Source organism: Leptodactylus fuscus, chromosome 8 (assembly GCF_031893055.1).
Source record: "Leptodactylus fuscus isolate aLepFus1 chromosome 8, aLepFus1.hap2, whole genome shotgun sequence".
Taxonomy (NCBI): Eukaryota; Metazoa; Chordata; class Amphibia; order Anura; family Leptodactylidae; genus Leptodactylus; species Leptodactylus fuscus.
Genome location: NC_134272.1, coordinates 11,115,034 through 11,134,554, shown reverse-complemented (window position 1 = coordinate 11,134,554; position 19,521 = coordinate 11,115,034). Strand labels below are relative to the sequence as shown.

At 44.4% G+C, this 19,521-nt stretch overlaps 1 protein-coding gene across 2 annotated transcripts in view; it reads left to right on the top strand.

The window, feature by feature from the left end:
• Positions 1-19,521, top strand: part of SBK1 (SH3 domain binding kinase 1) — a 52,393-nt gene that overhangs the window by 30,181 nt on the left and 2,691 nt on the right. The window contains exons 1-2 of one of the 2 annotated variants that reach the window (XM_075284099.1): positions 8,022-9,401; positions 18,946-19,148. In XM_075284099.1, coding sequence (XP_075140200.1) covers positions 18,953-19,148 — 196 coding nt within the window. In that variant the 5' untranslated portion in view covers positions 8,022-9,401; positions 18,946-18,952. Of the gene's footprint in view, positions 1-8,021; positions 9,402-18,945; positions 19,149-19,521 lie in introns of those variants that run through there. The other variant, XM_075284098.1, reaches the window with a different exon arrangement.

The following is a 19,521-nucleotide window of genomic DNA, read 5'->3' as shown; positions in this document are numbered from 1 at the left end:
GCGTGTCTTACTTGGGACCACCCACGAGGAGCCAGGAGCTAAAGTAGATCTTGGCACTAGCTCTGGTGCCTGCGGTTGTCCTTGAGCACGCCATCCCCCGTCCAACACTGGATGCCATGATATCAGTCAGGCAAGCCACCACCTCCAGGAGAGTAGTCACGTGTGATAGACTCATAGTAGTAAGCTCCAGGCAGGGCTGGATTGAAGGAACATGTTCTTGAGCCTACACCACTTGAGGACCTGCCCCGAACCATGGTCTGATTTTATACTGGCCATAGCAAGGAACTTATCTTGGCTCCATTACAGTCGTGCTTCTATAATTTTTGTATGTCAAGGCACAATAACATAAAACATAAGAACATCTGGTCCTTAGAATGTCGTAAATTAGGTAAGTACAACCTGAGATGAACCACAACACATGGCAAATGATACCATGCCATTATTTATTTAAGAAAAACAAAGCAGAGGTTTTGGCAGTTTGCTGGTCTGGAGTGTTTTAACACAATGATAAGGAGGAAAGGCATCAGCAATGATCTTAGTAAAGTGATCATCTCTGCCCATTATAAGGCCATTTCCTAATGATTTGCAGTCCAACCAGGGTGGTGGAGGGGGATGATTTGGCCTTGTTTTTATAGGACTTGTGCACCTTGCTGATATTGAGATGATTATGAATACCTCTGTATACCAAAGTACTGTAGAGTCGAACTCGAGGTCATTTATCCAATAGATGGCCAAAACTGGGTCATGGATCAGGACAATGACTGGTCTCAGCGGTCACATGAGGGTGAGAACTTGCAACATCCGAGACTGAATGGACACTGGTGGCAGACAATGGCGCACCAGGGAGAGGTGAGTATGTTTTTTATTTTACACCTCTCCCAGTGTCAACACTTCTTAAACAACCCCCATAACTGAAAATGACACAGTGAAACCTGTTGCGAGTTGTGGATCTTCTGGGGTTGGCTTTACCTAATTTTATGACCTTCTAAGGACCAGATGTTTCCTCCTACCATCAAAAACACTGTATGTATATACTATATGACGGTATTACGTGGCCAAGTGTCATGGTAGTATTGTTCTACCTTCTTCCATACACAGTGGCACAGGACGCTTCGCTCGCCCGGGATATCCACAGCCCTAGATCCGACCCTGACTTCAGAGACTCCTGTTCCAAGTCCATAAATATGGTTGCCATAAGTTCCGCCAACGGTTTTGCCCCAAATTTTCTTTCCTTCTGTCGATTGAGCAGGTAATCGTCTCACAAGTCACAAATAAGCTTCTATTTCCGCCTGCACCCTTTGTACCATTGTACGGCTAATACATCCACGGCAGGAGGGCGGTCCGGTGATTACCGTACGCGTCATACTATTCTTCCTCCTGAGGAATCTCCCAAGACGTTCCTTCTCACGTAACTATTTCTTGATTCCTAATTTTCCACAGCGTTCTCTACCTAAATCTGCACAATAGGAATGGAAAATAGAGCTGGTGCGTTCCGGCCAACACGACCGCTTTGTGCGCTGTTGTATAAAAAGACGCCACCGCTGGTGTAATTAGCACCGGAAGAAATAAATTAGCTATATTTAACACAAAGAGGGTTTTTTAAAGGAACGGCTGGTGCAAAAGTGGAATTACAGATTACACCCAATGGCTTCAATTAGCCAAAGTGCCAGGTCTAAAAAAATATAATGAAGCCCTCATTGCAACTCGTGATTTCCTGCTTACAAAACAGTTACGAAAATTTTTGTTCGTACCGTCTGTAAGAATGGCGCTAATTAAATTGCCAGTCGTGTTCGTTGACATTCTTAGGATTTATTGGGATCGTTTCAGAATAGAAGCCATGACGCTTTGTATGGAAGCCACAATGTAGTGAACAGAAGATATGACACTATTGTGAGAAGCCATGACACTAAGAATGGAAGCCGTGACACTAAGAATGGAAGTCGTGACCCTAAGAATGGAAGCGGTGACACTAAGAATGGAAGACGTGACACTAAGAATGGAAGCTGTGACACTAAGAATGGAACTCGTGACACTAAGAATTGAACCCATGACCCTATGAATGGAAGACGTGACACTAAGAATGGAAGTCGTGTCACTAAGAATGGAAGTCGTGTCACTAAGAATGGAAGTCGTGTCACTAAGAATGGAAGCCGTGTCACTAAGAATTGAACCCATGACCCTATGAATGGAAGACGTGACACTAAGAATGGAAGTCGTGTCACTAAGAATGGAAGTCGTGTCACTAAAAATGGAAGTCGTGACACTAAGAATGGAAGCCGTGACACTAAGAATGGAAGTCGTGTCACTAAGAATGGAAGTCGTGTCACTAAGAATGGAAACCGTGTCACTAAGAATGGAAGTCGTGTCACTAAGAATGGAAACCGTGTCACTAAGATTGGAAGACTTGTCACTAAGAATGGAAGCCATTACACAAAGAATGGAAGTCATGACACCATGAATGGAAGCCGTGACACTAAGGATGGAAGACTTGTCACTAAGAATGGAAGCGGTGACACTAAGAATGGAACCCGTGACACTAAGAATGGAACCTGTGACACTAAGAAATGGACCCATGACCCTAACAATGGAAGATGTGTCACTAAGATTGGAAGACTTGTCACTAAGAATGGAAGCCGTGACACTAAGAATGGAAGTCGTGTCACTAAGAATGGAAACCGTGTCACTAAGAATGGAAGTCGTGTCACTAAGAATGGAAACCGTGTCACTAAGATTGGAAGACTTGTCACTAAGAATGGAAGCCATTACACAAAGAATGGAAGTCATGACACCATGAATGGAAGCCGTGACACTAAGGATGGAAGACTTGTCACTAAGAATGGAAGCGGTGACACTAAGAATGGAACCCGTGACACTAAGAATGGAACCTGTGACACTAAGAAATGGACCCATGACCCTAACAATGGAAGATGTGTCACTAAGATTGGAAGACTTGTCACTAAGAATGGAAGCCATTACACTAAGAATGGAAGTCATGACACTAAGAATGGAAGCCGTGACACCATGAATGGAAGCCATGACACAAAGAGTGGAAGCCATGACCCTAAGAATGGGAGCCGTGTTACTAAGAATGTAACCCGTGACACTAAGAATGGAAGCCATGACACCATGAATGGACCCATGACCCTAAGAATGGAAGACGTGTCACTAAGATTGGAAGATTTGTCACTAAGAATGGAAGCCATTACACTAAGAATGGAAGTCATGACACTAAGAATGTAACCCGTGACACCAAGAATGGAAGCTGTGACACTAAGAATGGGAGCCATGACCCTAAGAATAGGAGCCGTGTTACTAAGAATGGAAGCCGCCACACTAAGAATGGAAGCAATGATGCTAAAAATATGATGCTAAAAATGGAAGCCGTGGCACTAAGAATGGAAACTGTGACACCATTAATGGAAGCCATGACACTAAGAATGGAAGACATGTCGCTAAGAATGGAAGCCATGATGTAGTGAACAGGAGGTATGACACTATTGTCAGAAGCCATGACACTGAGAATGGAGGCCTTGACACTATGACTGGAAACCATCATGCTATAAATGTAAATATTGGAAGCCAACACACAGCAATCAGAAGCCATGACACTGTTATCAGACACCATAACATAGTGGACAGAAGCCATGACACTGTTATTGGAAGCCAACACACAGTAATCAGAAGCCATGACACTGTTATTGGAAGCCAACACACAGTAATCAGAAGCCATGACACTGTTATTGGAAGCCAACACACAGTAATCAGAAGCCATGACAGTGTTATTGGAAGCCAACACACAGCAATCAGAAGCCATGACAGTGTTATCAGATGCCATGACACAGTGACACTGTTATTGGAAGCCATGATACTATTATAAGAAGCGTTGACACTATGAATGGAAGCCATGGCACAGTGAGCAGAACCTAGGACACTATTATTGCAAGACATAAAGTGGTGAGATGAAGTTGTGATGTTATTAAATAAAGCCATGATCCTATGACTATATACCATCACACTGGGAATACTAGCCATGATCCTATGACTATATACCATCACACTGGGAATACTAGCCATGATCCTATGAGTGGAAGCCATAATCCTGAGAATGGAAGCCATTACTCTGCAAGCTGAAGCCATGATGCTGTAAACAGAACTTATTACACCATAATAGAAGCCCGGATGCAATATATGGCCGCAATGAACAGGAGCCATGACATTATAATCAGTAGCCATGACACTATAATCAGTAGCCATGATGCCTTGTGTGCAGAATTTAGTATTGTGAACATTTCATTCCACTCCTTTGAGATATCACCAAATATAGTGACATTTCTTACACGCTGTAATGTGACGCGGCGCCGACTTCACCACGTCCTCCTCTATTATGTGATCTCACAGCAGTTTTTGTAGATGATGAATCTGATTTTGTGTCGGATGCTCGGAAAAATTAGACATCTTTTTGGCTCTGTTTGTCAAATTTGGAGGCTTCGATGAATGAAATCTGTGACATCTGCGCACGAAACTTGTTTAAAGGTCATTCATATTTTCAGCAAGATATTAAAATGAATCAGATATATCAGATATGTGTGTGTGTGTATATATATATACTTCTGTACCAGATCTGCTGATTATTAACCTCCAGCAATATACTCAGCCTAGAACCAGAGATACAGAGATACTTATATATACAGCAGATACAGGAAACCACTGCGATAGATAGATAGATAGATAGATAGATAGATAGATAGATAGATGATAGATAGATAGGAGATAGATAGATAGATAGATAGATAGATAGGAGATAGATAGATAGGAGATAGATAGATAGATAGATAGATAGATAGATAGATAGATAGGAGATAGATAGATAGGAGATAGATAGATAGGAGATAGATAGATAGATAGATAGATAGATAGATAGGAGATAGATAGATAGATAGATAGATAGATAGATAGGAGATAGATAGATAGATAGATAGATGATAGATAGATAGATAGATAGATAGATAGATAGGAGATAGATAGATAGATAGATAGATAGATAGATAGATAGGAGATAGATAGATAGGAGATAGATAGATAGATAGATAGATAGGAGATAGATAGATAGATAGATAGATAGGAGATAGATAGATAGATAGATAGATAGATAGGAGATAGATAGATAGTTAGATAGATAGATGGACATGACTCTGCAGTTGTGTTCCAAGACATAGTGAAGAGTCTTCCCAGGAGATAGTAAGCGGCACAAATGAGTGTGATGTCCAGTTCACATACTTGCAGGACATATATGACTTATGCATGTATACATGATCTACTGACTTCCTCCGCACGTGACAGCGTATTATTACTTCTTACCTGGTGTCTGTCAAAAAATTCCCTGACACTTCCTGTTGTCAAAGATGGTTCCCTGGAAATCTCTTTCCTTGGAAGTGTCTCCATCTTTGTATGGGGAGCAGCTGCGCGGTCCATGTCTGTGTGACAGATGACACTCCTACTGTCTGTTCTTACTATCTGTTCTGTGCTCTGTAATTTCTGAAGAATCTGTCATGGCAGGACACCTCATCTATAGCCTAAGAATCTCAAGCTTCTGGAAGATTATAGGGGGCCATAGTGACAGGTCAGAGGATTTGATGGGGGTCCTATTGCTGAGACAAAGGGCAGAAACTGGGGACTGTGCCCCATTGTTTCTGATCAAGTTGCCCAGGACAATGGAGCGAGCGGTATATAGGTAGTCCCTAAACCCGTACCTGTATATAGATAGTCCTTAACCTGTACCAGTAATTCAGCTCGAACCAGTCTGGCCATTCTCCTCTGACCTCTGGCATCAACAACGCATTTCCGCCCACAGAACTGCCGCTCACTGGATGTTTTTTCTTTTTCGGACCATTCTCTGTAAACCCTAGAGATGGTTGTGCGTGAAAATCCCAGTAGATCAGCAGTTTCTGAAATACTCAGACCAGCCCTTCTGGCACCAACAACCATGCCACGTTCAAAGGCACTCAAATCACCTTTCTTCCTCATACTGATGCTCGGTTTGAACTGCAGGAGATTGTCTTGACCATGTCTACATGCCTAAATGCACTGAGTTGCCGCCATGTGATTGGCTGATTAGAAATTAAGTGTTAACGAGCAGTTGGACAGGTGTACCTAATAAAGTGGCCGGTGAGTGTACATAGTCCCTAAACCTGTATCTGATCAATGGGGGCTCCGCACCAGGGCTCCCACCAATCACAGCTACTATAGGCCCCTCAGATCTTTGCCTACAGGGTCCTACATCTTGTAGGTTGGTGCAGAGGTCACATCAATGCACTGAGGTCATTTTCATGCGATGGGGCCCAAACCTTGATACCCAGAAGGGATTGTCTATTTTAGAGGGGTGTATTAGGGGGACCTATAACTATATAGACAGGGAGGAGAGAGAGCAGCTATAGGAGTCTTTCTTGTTTTGGAGGACCCAGCACATTGTTCAAAAACAATTGTGTAATGCCTCATTTATCCTGTGGGGGCACTGCAGGGAAGTTGGTCACTTGCTGCTGGTTTTTGATGGTAGACAACCAAGCTAATAGGAAACTCTTACCAGCTTTGGTGGCCCTGAGGCGAGGGCTACCTGGTGACTTTGGCCGTGACTGCCGTTTCTGTGTCACCAATGTAAATGATTGGCGCCGTGCTGTGACGTCTGTTCCTAAAAAATCTCCTTCAACGTTAGATCTTTTTACAACTAGAAGTCGCTGTCGGAGCATCCTCAGAGTTACAATGCGACTCCATTCCCTTACATTAGAGAAGGAGTCTCAGGGTGACATGGAGATTTTGGACGCGCAGAGGGGTCTTAGCCAAAACCGACTTGTCTCTATGCAGTTGGGATTTCGGCAATATGAGATAGACCGGCCTCAGCTGGCCCAATTTTCATGAGCCCTGGGCCACTGGAGTCGAGCCCTGGACTTCTCTCCGCCACGTTACTAAACTGAAAAATAAAGGGATGGCCGGGACTCATTGCCAGGTTTGGGACCTCAACCCCTCGCTGCCTAAACAGATGCTGGTGATTTAGGGGCCCCAAACTTGGTGTTAGGTTCCTTTTAAAGTGAACCTGTCACCCAGCCTGATCAGCCCAGTGACCTTCATCATCTGATCGGCGCTGCCACCCGGAGCAAATTAGTGTTTTGTTAATCCAGATCTGTTCAGCTATTCCACAGATATAAGCCCTGTGATTGTTGATGCAAGTTTAGTTCTAGACAAGTGGGTGGTGACCCCTAGACCCTGCCCCTTGGAAAACCACCGTGTTACTGGCCACTTGGCTAGTAGACCCTAACAGGGCTTGTATCTATGGAATAGCTGAACTGATTTGGATGAACAAAACACCAAATTGCTCCGAGTGATGGCGCCAGTCACATGACAAATGTCATTGAGCTTTCAAGACCTGCTCACCAATGGAGATGTGTGATGCTGAACCTATAAGGGGAGAGTCAAGTAAACTAATATCTAACAGGTTGGATTTTTACTTGTCAGATCCTTTTGTTTCTAGCTGATAAGCGGCGCCGTGGTGGTATATGGCGGCCACTTATCTACCAAAATAACATGCATATTCAGTTAAGCGGATCAGCCAAACTGTAATTCAGTCCCAGCTATGTAATGTCTACGTCCAGCCTTAAAGGAACGCACACAAAAGGCACCGGCGAGCAAATACAAAGGCGCAAATGAAGCGTGCGATAGGCTCGGCGTACAATATCAGACAGACATAAAGCGTGCGGTACATAACAAGGGCATCGCTTGTGTACGATATTATTACGCTACATCACAGGCGCTCTTACAGTAAATGTATATTTATAGGGAGCGGGATGGGATTTATTTGGGGGGAAATTCATCATACAATCATTATCCTACAAGAGACCCCTAGCGGTGCTGAATGGGTTAAGGAAAGCCGAAAAAACACCTGCTGTTAAAGAGACAGCGCGCGCTCCCGCCCTAGCGAACAGCTGACCTAGAAACCAACATTCAGACTCTAGGACCCAGCTGCAGCCAGTCACGTGACATGGAGAAGAAATGGTTAGTGGGGTGCCAAGCCGTGGACTAAAATAATGGGGCGAGAATAATGTACATAGAGGATAGGAGGGCGGCAGGGACAGGCCACGTCCCCATAACGGGGATTCTAGGCACCAGGTCACATTGGGAGGGGGGTTGTTTAAGGTGGATCAGGGCAGCAGAGAAGGTATACAGGTGAGCTAGAGGCGAATATAGGGTGCGGGTTAAGAGGGGGAACTGGGAAAGGGTTAATTAGAGTGTCAGCGAGAGGGCACAAGGTGAAGACAGGACAGAGAGAGATGTGGACATAGAGGGTAGATGGTAGAGGAAGGAGGGAGATCAGAAGAGAGAGACGGGATACAGCACAGGGGAGGGGGAGGCAGAGAGGATAAACAGGGAGGAGAGAGACTGTCACAGAGAATAGACAGAGAAAGAAGGATACGGGGAGGGATACGGGGAGAAGAACAAGGGAGTGAGAAAGCGAGACACAGGCTGGGGATCACAGGGGAATGACAAAAGACACAGAGGAGACGGACGCGAGGAAGACGGGGATATAGGGGACGAGGAAGACGGGGATATAGGAGACCGATACAAGGAAGACGGGGATATAGGAGACGGAGAAGGGCAGAGAGATAGCAGTGATAGGGAACAGTCACAGGCGGAGAAGGACAGGCAAGGAGGTAAATTGTAGGAGATAACATACGGACAAGGGAGAATATAGGTATACAGCTATATAGCGTCCAGGACAGGGATATAGGATACAGACAAAGGAGACTTGATAGGACAGGGATATAGGATACCAGCAACTAAGACTGAATAGGACAGGGATATAGGATACAGAGAGAGGAGCCGGGCGAGGACAAAGATATAGGATACGGACAAAGGAGAAGGTGTAGGGCAAAGATAAAGGATACAGACAAAGGAGACAAGACAGGGATATAGGATGCGGACAAAGGAGACGGGATAGGACAGGCAAGGATATAGGATAGCGACACGAGTGAGAGAGCAAAAGCGCAGGCAGATAAAAGATATAGGGTACGAGCAGAGGACAGTATAGATATAGGATCAAGACATAGCCGAGAACAAAAGCAGCGACTCAGACCCGGACAGACAGGCGGAGGAATAGATGGTGGTGAATACAGATTGTGCAGGTAGACGGCAGGCTGAGCGGCTGCTGTATCACTGGCTGTGTGTGCAGGGGGCGAGCGTTTAGGACAGGCCCAGCCTATGGAAGGGGCAGGAGGGCAGATTGGGGATGCTCTTGTCTGATGTGTGACTGGACCCTTCATACTGGTACAGAAGACTCTCCAAGACACCCGGACACGGGATGAGAGAGGACGGGGGAGGGCTGCTACCTACAATCTAAATACAACTCCATACAGGTAAGACCCCTTATACCTATATATATATTACCCTGGATTAACCCTTTCCTCCACTGTATCGAGTGACTTACCCTCATAACCCCTCGCAGAACTAAATCTTTGCTCCCCAAAAAACCAGTTGCCCCCCGTACATGAGGTCCTAAGCTTTTGTTGCGCTCGGTTAACCCTTCACACGCCCCAAAGCGCAACTTACCCCATTAACCTAATTTCTCTTTTGCGAAGCCACATTAACACTTTTCTGCCCAGCAACTGCAGACCATCACTTTCCTGGCAGATGTGTTGCGAGCCACGCTTGCTGTCAGAGGCCTGCAGAGTGTTACTCCTTGCAACGAGTCCCTGTAAGGGTATTCCACCTAAACGTCCATCCCCGCTCCCTCTACCTTAGTCCATACGGTTACGGTTAATTTAACCCTTTCTGACCACGTCGGATACAAACACTTGCATTGAATGAGCCGGTGATAGAGGACTGAAGCCCTGTTGTTGTATCCTGGAAAATCTGAGGGTATGTGTGTACCTAAGTGTCTGAGATACGGTGAGGCCGGTCTGCAGTGTCACTCCTACATGTCGGACACACACAGGGCCTGTTTGTATGGCTATGAATGACACCTACAGGGCTGCCCTGTGTACATGGAGGGAGCCAAACTCCGCAGCATTGTGCATTGTATTGTGTACTGTGCAAGTCAAGGCCCCTGACTAACCCGTATCTGCCAGTATATACGCTATATACTAGACACAAGCACGCCTAGGGTCCCAGATAGGACATTGCCCGGACCTTACTGTCATATCTACCCCCGTATCTACATACATTGCCTACTACTAATACTCCATATACATTCACTCCATTCACCAATATATCTGAATGTGGACGTTGTCAGGGATACACAGAAAACGCTGCGTGTCAGCCATCTTGGAAAACGTCTCGTCTCGTAAGCAACACATATTTCTTTGTCTCCAAGAAAACAAAGACAATGGGCCAGATCTTGTAGAACCACGGCGGACATGTTAACAAAGGCCTGACTAGTCAACCGCCTATTAGTATGGACAGATAGCAGAAATAATTGGCGCGATTTGTCTATAGGATGGAGAATATGGTCTAATAGTCAATAACTATGGCAGACATGTTAACAAAGGCATAACTAGTCAACCGCCTATGGTGGATAGATATAGAGTAGAATTAATGTGTCTGTATAATGGGGAGTGATATTATAATGTATAACGTTTCGGCGTCTGGTTCAGTCCGAATAACATAGGGGGTCACTGGGTATAGTCGTAATCGTACGTCATTGGATATAGACACCTCATTCCGTATTGTTAGATATTAGGATCATGTTTATGGTGTATTCTCAGGCAGGATTGGTATAGACAATAGAATGGCTTGCAGCACTGTACCTCAGGTGTCATCGTACCCTCGCGGGTTGATTCATGTGTCACTAGAACTCGTCCCCCGGGGATATGGTGTCTGTTTGGAGCGCTGTCTGTACAGGTGTGTTATGGCTCTAGGGGCTGTCTGCAGCTGGGTGTGTGCTGAGGTGTGGCTCCATGACGGGGAGGGGGGCATAGACTTTACATAGAGCCTGAATGTACAAGACTCGGCTCTTGTGTACACTGACATCTCCCGGGGTAAGTACCTGCTGATACTCTCCGGATGATGGGAATGAATGTGGTTGTGCATGGCATACATATACTGGATGGTGAGGGTCGGGTACGGTTGTGTAGTATTTGTGCTTACTGACTCCCAGCCTGAAATATTATCTTTCCGTCCACGTTCGGTATCATGGGGATGATGCAGGATGATGTTATCGTAGCTCCTGGTATTACTCTGCTTGTCGGCTCTGTTTGTGCTCGGCTACCTGATATGATCTATGTAGATGACAGTGACTGGTGAATGATATTTATCATGTGACTATCCCGCTATCAATTCCTGCTGCCCAGGCAATGGTTTAGTACTAGAGCTTATGCTGTGTATAGGTGCTGGCCTATAGAGGTCATTGCTGCCGGTGATCCAGAATAAATAGGATAGTGTATGGGATATATACAGCTCCTCTATATGTATATATCACAGTATCGGTATTGTATGGGATATATACAGCTCGTCTATACATATATATCATTGTATCGGTACTGTATGCATAGTGTATGGGATATATACAGCTCCTCTATATGTATATATCACAGTATCGGTACTCTATGCATATCATATGGGATATATACGGCTCCTCTATACGTATATAGCACAGTATCGGTACTCTATGCATATCATATGGGATATATATAGCTCCTTTATACATGTATATCACAGTATCAGTACTGTATACATAGTGTATGGGATATATACAGCTCCTCTATACGTATATATCACAGTATCAGTACTGTATGCATATTGTATGGGATATATGCAGCTCCTTTATACACACACATATATATATATATATATATATATATATATATATATATATATATACCAGTATCGGTTGTGTATGCATAGTGTATGGGATATATACAGCTCCTCTATAAATATATATCACCGTAACAGTACTACATGGATATTGTATGGGATATATGCAGCTCCTCTATACGTATATATCACAGTATCAGTACTGTATGCATAGTGTATGGGATATATACAGCTCCTTTATACATATATATACCAGTATCAGTATTGTATGGGATATATGCAGCTCCTTTATACATATATATCCCAGTATCGGTTGTGTATGCTCACACAATAATATAATATATGTGCTTATGTTATATCCTTTGCTTTGTACAGTCCAGTAGAGATCTGTTGATCCAGAATAAGTGGAGATCAGTTTGGCATGTATATACTCCTCTCCTTGTTTACATGTATATGGACAATGATTTTAGCAGCTCTGACTATTTAGTCATAGACTTATCCTAAACCAGAAGTCGGCGACCCGTAACCCTTCAACTAAAATAGATCTTGCAGATAAGAGTAGGGGGTTGGATGGGAAAGCTTATGGGTTAGCTATTGATACTGAAAATCCCTATCAGAGGAGTTCTGGATAATTTTGCCACCACTAGGGGGAGCACATTGTTGCATCTTGTGCTGTGTATTGTCTTGTAGAGATCCGTGGATCCAGAATAAGCAGAGACCTGTATAGCATGTGTATATTGCTTTCCATGTTTCTGAGTATATGTATATGTCATATAATTATCCTAAACCGGTAGTCAGCAACTCATCAACTACAAGTCTCAGCAAGAAGAGATTTGTGGTTTCACAGGTTGATGACTACTGCCTTGTAGAGATGTACTGTGTAACCTATAGACATGAGTAGAGGATTATATGGGAAAGCTTCTAGAATATCTATTAGTTCCCATAAATCCCACTCTGGGCAGTTCTGAAAAATTCTGCCACCACTAGAGGGAGCATACTGCATACAGACTGATCATTGACTTCAGTGGAAGATGTATGTGCAGCACACTGCCTCTAGTGGCAGCTGAATGCAAACTCACTTTTGCAATTATTTAAAGGGAGTCTGACCAGAACCAGCACATAACCCCAGTCCCGCAGATTGATAGGTTAGGGTTACCTGAATCACACAGTGTTTTCCCCTTGTGAATTGCTGTCTTCATTGCTGAGATATCACTGCTTTTGTTAATATGCAAATTAGCTCTTTGGAGCAACAAGTGCACTGCGATGTCTCTAGAGAGCTCAATTGCATATGGACAAAACCAACAATATCTCAATAACAGAGACAGCGATTCACAAGCGAAGAACATTAATTCAGATGACAGTAACCTATCTATCTGCAGGGCTGGGGTGATATGCTGGTTCTGGTGACAGTAACCTATCTATCTGCAGGGCTGGGGTGATATGCTGGGTCTGGTTACACTAACCTATCTATCTGCAGGGCTGGGGTGATATGCTGGTTCTGGTGACAGTAACCTATCTATCTGCAGGGCTGGGGTGATATGCTGGTTCTGGTGACAGTAACCTATCTATCTGCAGGGCTGGGGTGATATGCTGGTTCTGGTGACAGTAACCTATCTATCTGCAGGGCTGGGGTGATATGCTGGGTCTGGTGACAGTAACCTATCTATCTGCAGGGCTGGAGTGATATGCTGGTTCTGGTGACACTAACCTATCTATCTGCAGGGCTGGGGTGATATGCTGGTTCTGGTGACAGTAACCTATCTATCTGCAGGGCTGGGGTGATATGCTGGTTCTGGTGACAGTAACCTATCTATCTGCAGGGCTGGGGTGATATGCTGGGTCTGGTGACAGTAACCTATCTATCTGCAGGGCTGGAGTGATATGCTGGTTCTGGTGACACTAACCTATCTATCTGCAGGGCTGGGGTGATATGCTGGTTCTGGTGACAGTAACCTATCTATCTGCAGGGCTGGGGTGATATGCTGGGTCTGGTGACAGTAACCTATCTATCTGCAGGGCTGGGGTGATATGCTGGTTCTGGTGACAGTAACCTATCTATCTGCAGGGCTGGGGTGATATGCTGGTTGCAGATTCCCTTTAATAACAATGGAGCCCCAGCCGCACGCATGCTCCACCAGCTTTCCACTGAACTCCTCTTCACTTTGGGTGTGACGTGAGAAGGATTGGGGACACAGGATCCCCGTTCTCGCCATGGGTGATCGATAATATATTATATGGCTATATATTCTAATATTCTATATATTCTATTTTGTATCCTGCCCGCACCAATGCCATCATATCCCCCTATACCCTTGGGCACAGCAGCGTTAGCTCTTTGTGTGCGTTTTGAAGTCTGTGCGCCCCTTTACAAATCCATCTATTGTATGGCAATAATATTATTACACTCATCAGCTCTTTGTTAGAATCCGTTGTAGTGCTGCTTATACTCGGCCTATATATGGCCATGGTTGACTAGACCTATATATATGTGCCCCCTCCCCATACGTGTTGTTCTCTCGCACGCCGTATGCAGATATCCCTGCTCGCCTGTTGCTGTCTCCATAGGGTTAATGTTCCTGTTAGGTGATATCTAAAATATCTGCTCAGGTATGAGACTTTCGGGAACCTGACACTTTACAGACAATGAGGCCGAGGAAGGAATTCAATATGCTTCATTTTTTCCCAGCGTTCTCCCTCCGCAGGGTGAGATGGTGACGAGAGGACTGACTGTACTCCAATCCTATATATCAAAGAGACACGGGGTTCCAATTGTACATTAACTCCCTGCACGCCGCCACATAAAGGACCGTCTGTACCCGCATCATCTACAGAACACTCATTAGACGGATTCTCTTGTTCTTGTCAGCACATGGTGACATAGTGACCGAGATTGGGAATCTGTGCCGCAAATTGGGAAAAAAATATATCTCGGGGTCGCTTTCATAAAAGGGATTGTGGCATTGATGCATTATCTGGGGACGAGGGCGTCTTTGGCAGGGGCACGGTATGGGGAGGTCTCATTAGGCAGGGGTAATACATGGCGCCTATGTGGCGGTTTTTATATTTTACACCCTTGAGGTCTGTTGTATGTAAAACTATGGGGAATTATGGTCTCCGATTTGCTACGCCGGGGGATTTTGGCTCTCTAGCTTGTTCTGTATCTGGCGCCGCATATTCCCCAATATTCACTTGCAATATTTGATAGGAACCAGATCTGGAAATCTTGTAGCAATAGGTAGCGTAGATACTGAAAGGCATGGGAGAACGCATCCATGATATGGTGTCGTAGAGAGTCAGACTGACCCACCAGAGGATCTATCTTGTGGATAAGTCATCAGTATGACAAATCGAGTTGAAGATGGAAAACCCCTTTAAGGTCCCATCATGACATTTCAATTGGGTTAGGATTTGGACTAGGACTGGGCCGTTACAACACCTCGATTCTTCTCTTTTCAGCCAAATTGTTGTAGGTTTGTTGCCGTCTCCCGGATCTTTGTCCTGATAAATGGACCTTGGATCGATGGAGTCATATTTGACTCTACAATACTTTGATGTACAAAGGAGTTCATGGTCATCTTAATGACGGCAAGGCGCCCAGGACCTGCAAACCAATCCCAAATGCTCCCCCTCCACCACCATCTTGGACAGTCACTATGAGGTGTTTGTGTTGGGTTTGGTTTTCACCAAACATGGCGCTGTCCATTATGGGCAAACACCTCTACGTTGGTCTCGCTTGTTGTTTGTTCAGATGCTGCCATGTTCTTTCTAGAAAGAAGAGGCTTCTCCTGTAAACCTTTCCACACAAGAACACTTGCTCAGATTTTTTACAATTGTATTTTTGTGAACTTGAACATTTGACATACTGAGACCTGAAATGTCGCTCTTGATTTTTTTCGCAATTTCTTGTGCACTCCTCAGATTGTCCGTTCTCTTGAATATTTTGCACTTGACTTTCACAAGTCTTTCTCACTGTAGAACGATGGACTTCAGATTGATTAGAAATGGTATAAAACCCCTTCCCAGATTGATAGGCAGCCACAATTACTTCTCTAAGATCATTGCTGATATCTTTCCTCCTTGGTATTGTGTTAATGCCTGCCTGAATTCTCTACCTCAGCAAACTGCCAAAACTTCTGCTTGCTGATAAGGCATTTGATTATCATCACAACACAAACAGGACAAACCCATTTGACCGTATTGGATGTCACCCAGTAACAGATATATTATGATGAATAGAATTTGTAATAACTCGACAAGACAGAACTATTTTGAGATAAAAAGATGATTTTTTTAGAGGTAGATGTTTCTTTAAATGGATTGTCCAACATTAGTGACATCTTTGGTGATGTCCACCCCAGGATGTTCTCCCCTCTCCTTGCATGCTTGACTGTCTCCAAGTTGTGCTGAGCCGTGTCAGCTTGTACATTTGACGGATCAATCTCGTAGCATGAAAATAGTGGCGCGCTGTCAGATGTACTGCTTGTCAAGGTTCAGCGGAGCCGAGAGATGGTCAAGTATGGAGGGCAGGAGAGAAGATCCTGGAGGCAGAAGATGGTGGGAAGATCATCACGATACTACATCGGAGCGTATAATAATAGGATTATATTTCAGACCTGTACGTTATATTAATATTACAGATGACCTAATCTGGTCTGTGTCAACCTCCAAATCTTGTTCGGCCTCGTAACCTCCCAAGGCAAAGCATTGAAAATCCTTCACCCATTCCCTACTAATACTGTAGCCTGTGGCTCTCATTGGCTGTGATGTCACTGCTTGGGGGCAGTGATGTCATCATCCCTAATCTTGAGGTTTAAAGATCTCTTAGCCCTCTCCTATCTGAAAGATTCCATCATGTTACATAACACGGAATAATTAACAACGTGTTAAGGTTGATGATGCTTAAAGGGGTTGTTTCAGGACAGAAATTGATAGCCTCTCCCTAGGATACTCCATTAATATCCGTCCTGCAGGGGTCTGAACTCTGTGTTTCCCGTTGATCGTTAGAACGAAGTGGCAGCGACGCCAGGAGGGCTCAGGGAAGCCATTGACTATGGCGGACAGATCATGTGACCTCAGGGATTTTTGTTTTTAATGGTCTCCTTCACACCATGGGACGGTCACTGTTGGTGCCGTCACCCTGCGTGTTAACCCCTACTGAGTGTATCACACGTGTATGGAGGCTGAAAATGTGATTCCCCTCTCTGACATATCCCACTGTGTTATCAATCAAGTCAGTGGAAGAGAAAAACAGCAATTATCATGGAGACACGATGATAAATAAGGGGAACTGGGACTGGACAGGTTGGGGGAATATATGAGCTGTCAAGGGAGCAGAAAGACTGAAAAGCACATCTAAGTGTATGCCTATATATTGTACATGCATATATTCATATCCATGGCCCATCTATACATACATATATACAGTCATACAACGATCAGCCATCACTTTATACTGTGTAAGCTAGCCTCATGTCACCAAAGCAGCTCTGACTCTTTGAAGGATGTACTATGGAAGTTCCTGCAACTTACAGGATTTAAAGGGGACCTTTCACCACCTCCACCAACCCAATCACATTGCATTATTCAATTCCCTCCCCCTCCACTGATTCCAGAACAGTTGGAATTTTTTCTCTAGCCCCCACCATTCCAAAGCAATCAATGCAGTTAATTTCTAGGCTCTCTACTGTCTGGTGGGCGGTCCTAGGCTGGAGCAGGTAGTCTGAGACCGCCCACTTCACAGTAAAGAGTCTAATAAGTACAGCCAGTGCTGAAACTAATGCAACTGATTGCTCGGGAACAGTGAGGGCTAGAGAAAAAATTCCAACTGCGCCGGAATCAGTGGAGCGAGGTCTATTGAAGTTGGTGGAGGTGGTGAAAGGTCCTCTTTAAAGGAGGGCTGATAATGTCTTGATACCATATTCCACAGGATACCTTCAGAGGTGGTATGGAGTCCATGCCTATAATATTAGGAATTGGTTTATCTCTCAAAATGGCCGCTTCTTTTATATGTGCATGGCTATTTGGCTGAACCAAATGTACTGTTCTTTGTGGTCAGTCAGACATACTATATCGACTTCATCAATAACTTAGTGCTTTTGCCATTGACTACAAACATGAGTGATAAAAAGACTAAGTGTACTCCAAGACTGGACATGAACGGGACACGAGGGACTCATAATATATTAGCTGCATGACAAGAATATTGACAGGCCTCCATGTTTACACGCTCTGCTCCTTCTGCCTTCCCTTTAAAATCATTCTCTTCACTTCCTTTCCAAATCCATTAAGAGTACACATATGGTGTCCACACAGGAGGGCGGCCATTTTGTAGATTGCTTCACCCAGTTAATCATTGAGGAGCAAATCTGTCAGTGTTCCCAGAGGAGATGTTCAGTTATACATTGGTCAATATGTAACCTAAAAGCTGGACCTGTAAGATATATATAGAGACGTGGCATAGAGACATCGTGGCCTACGTGAAATTTTGGAAAAATTTTCTGCGTAGGGAATCCATAGGACGTGATACAGGCATTATTACCCCAGAGCCTTACTGTGTATAATCGACTTTCTACTTTAAATTTCTACTTTCTATTTATCTGTACTTGGAAATAAGAGAAAGACTCCAGGCAACAAATTTGTGAACCGGCAAAAACTTACCACCTCAGTCCTCTGTAAGTAGGAGTAAAATGGCGCCAATATGGAAATCTCATTGCATTGTCTACCTCAAAAACAAGAGCTCCAACGTGTCTCATCTTTCAAAAAGTGTCACATCTGATAATAAGGGACCAGACCACTCGAAGGATACTATACTAGTCCCCTTTGACTTTGGTTGTCCTTCAGGGACATCGTAGAGGATATTTGGGCCACAGGCTCTCATGACATACTAGCGGTTGTAGTTTTGCAATGGTTGGCGAGGAACTGTCTAGAAGAGTTGTCCTGTTGTCGTACAATGTCCTTGTGGTCTCTTCTTCTGGATTATAAGTACAATGTCCAAACCCTTCATGGCAGTCCCAGATCGTGAAATAAAGGGTAACACATTCAGTTTTCTTCCTCCAGGCTCCTGCTCATTGCAACCTCTTCATGCCAATTATTGAACTTGGTCAACATCTCGATGTTCTGGGTCTAACACGTTATCTCCTTTTTTTGCAGCGTGAGCATGAGTGCTGGGTCGGTGGATCAAGAACCGTCCCGGAAGCTGGGCTGCTGTGGTGTACCTGTGATCACAGAAGACATGCAGGCGCTAGCTATCCGCAGCCTGTCCGGGAGCGAAGTACAGAAGCACTATGAGCTAATTCGAGAACTGGGGAAAGGGACATATGGCCGGGTGGAGTTGGTCTCCCATAAGAGCACAGGTAAGACTGGGAATATGTTATATGTCATACCACCAATTACACCCAGTAAAAGTTATGGGGAGGGGGGACTTAAGAGTCCACTGTGGTTACCATTCTCTGGTGCCGGCCAATTGGTCTCCTCCATGTTCTTCATATAGACAGGTAAGGGAGCTTGACAATTTGCTAAATTGTTAATCTTTGAGAAGGGAACCCGTGGACAAAAATTTAGTGGGAGCACCTCAAGAAAACATGGCTAAAGTCCCATATACATTAGGTGAAATTTGGCTGAACCCACTGATTCTTGGCATGACCACATGACTATCTTATGGGTATGAGGGTCTATCATCTCTCCCTCAAAAGAGGATGTTTAGAGGAAAGACTAGGTGTCATCTGA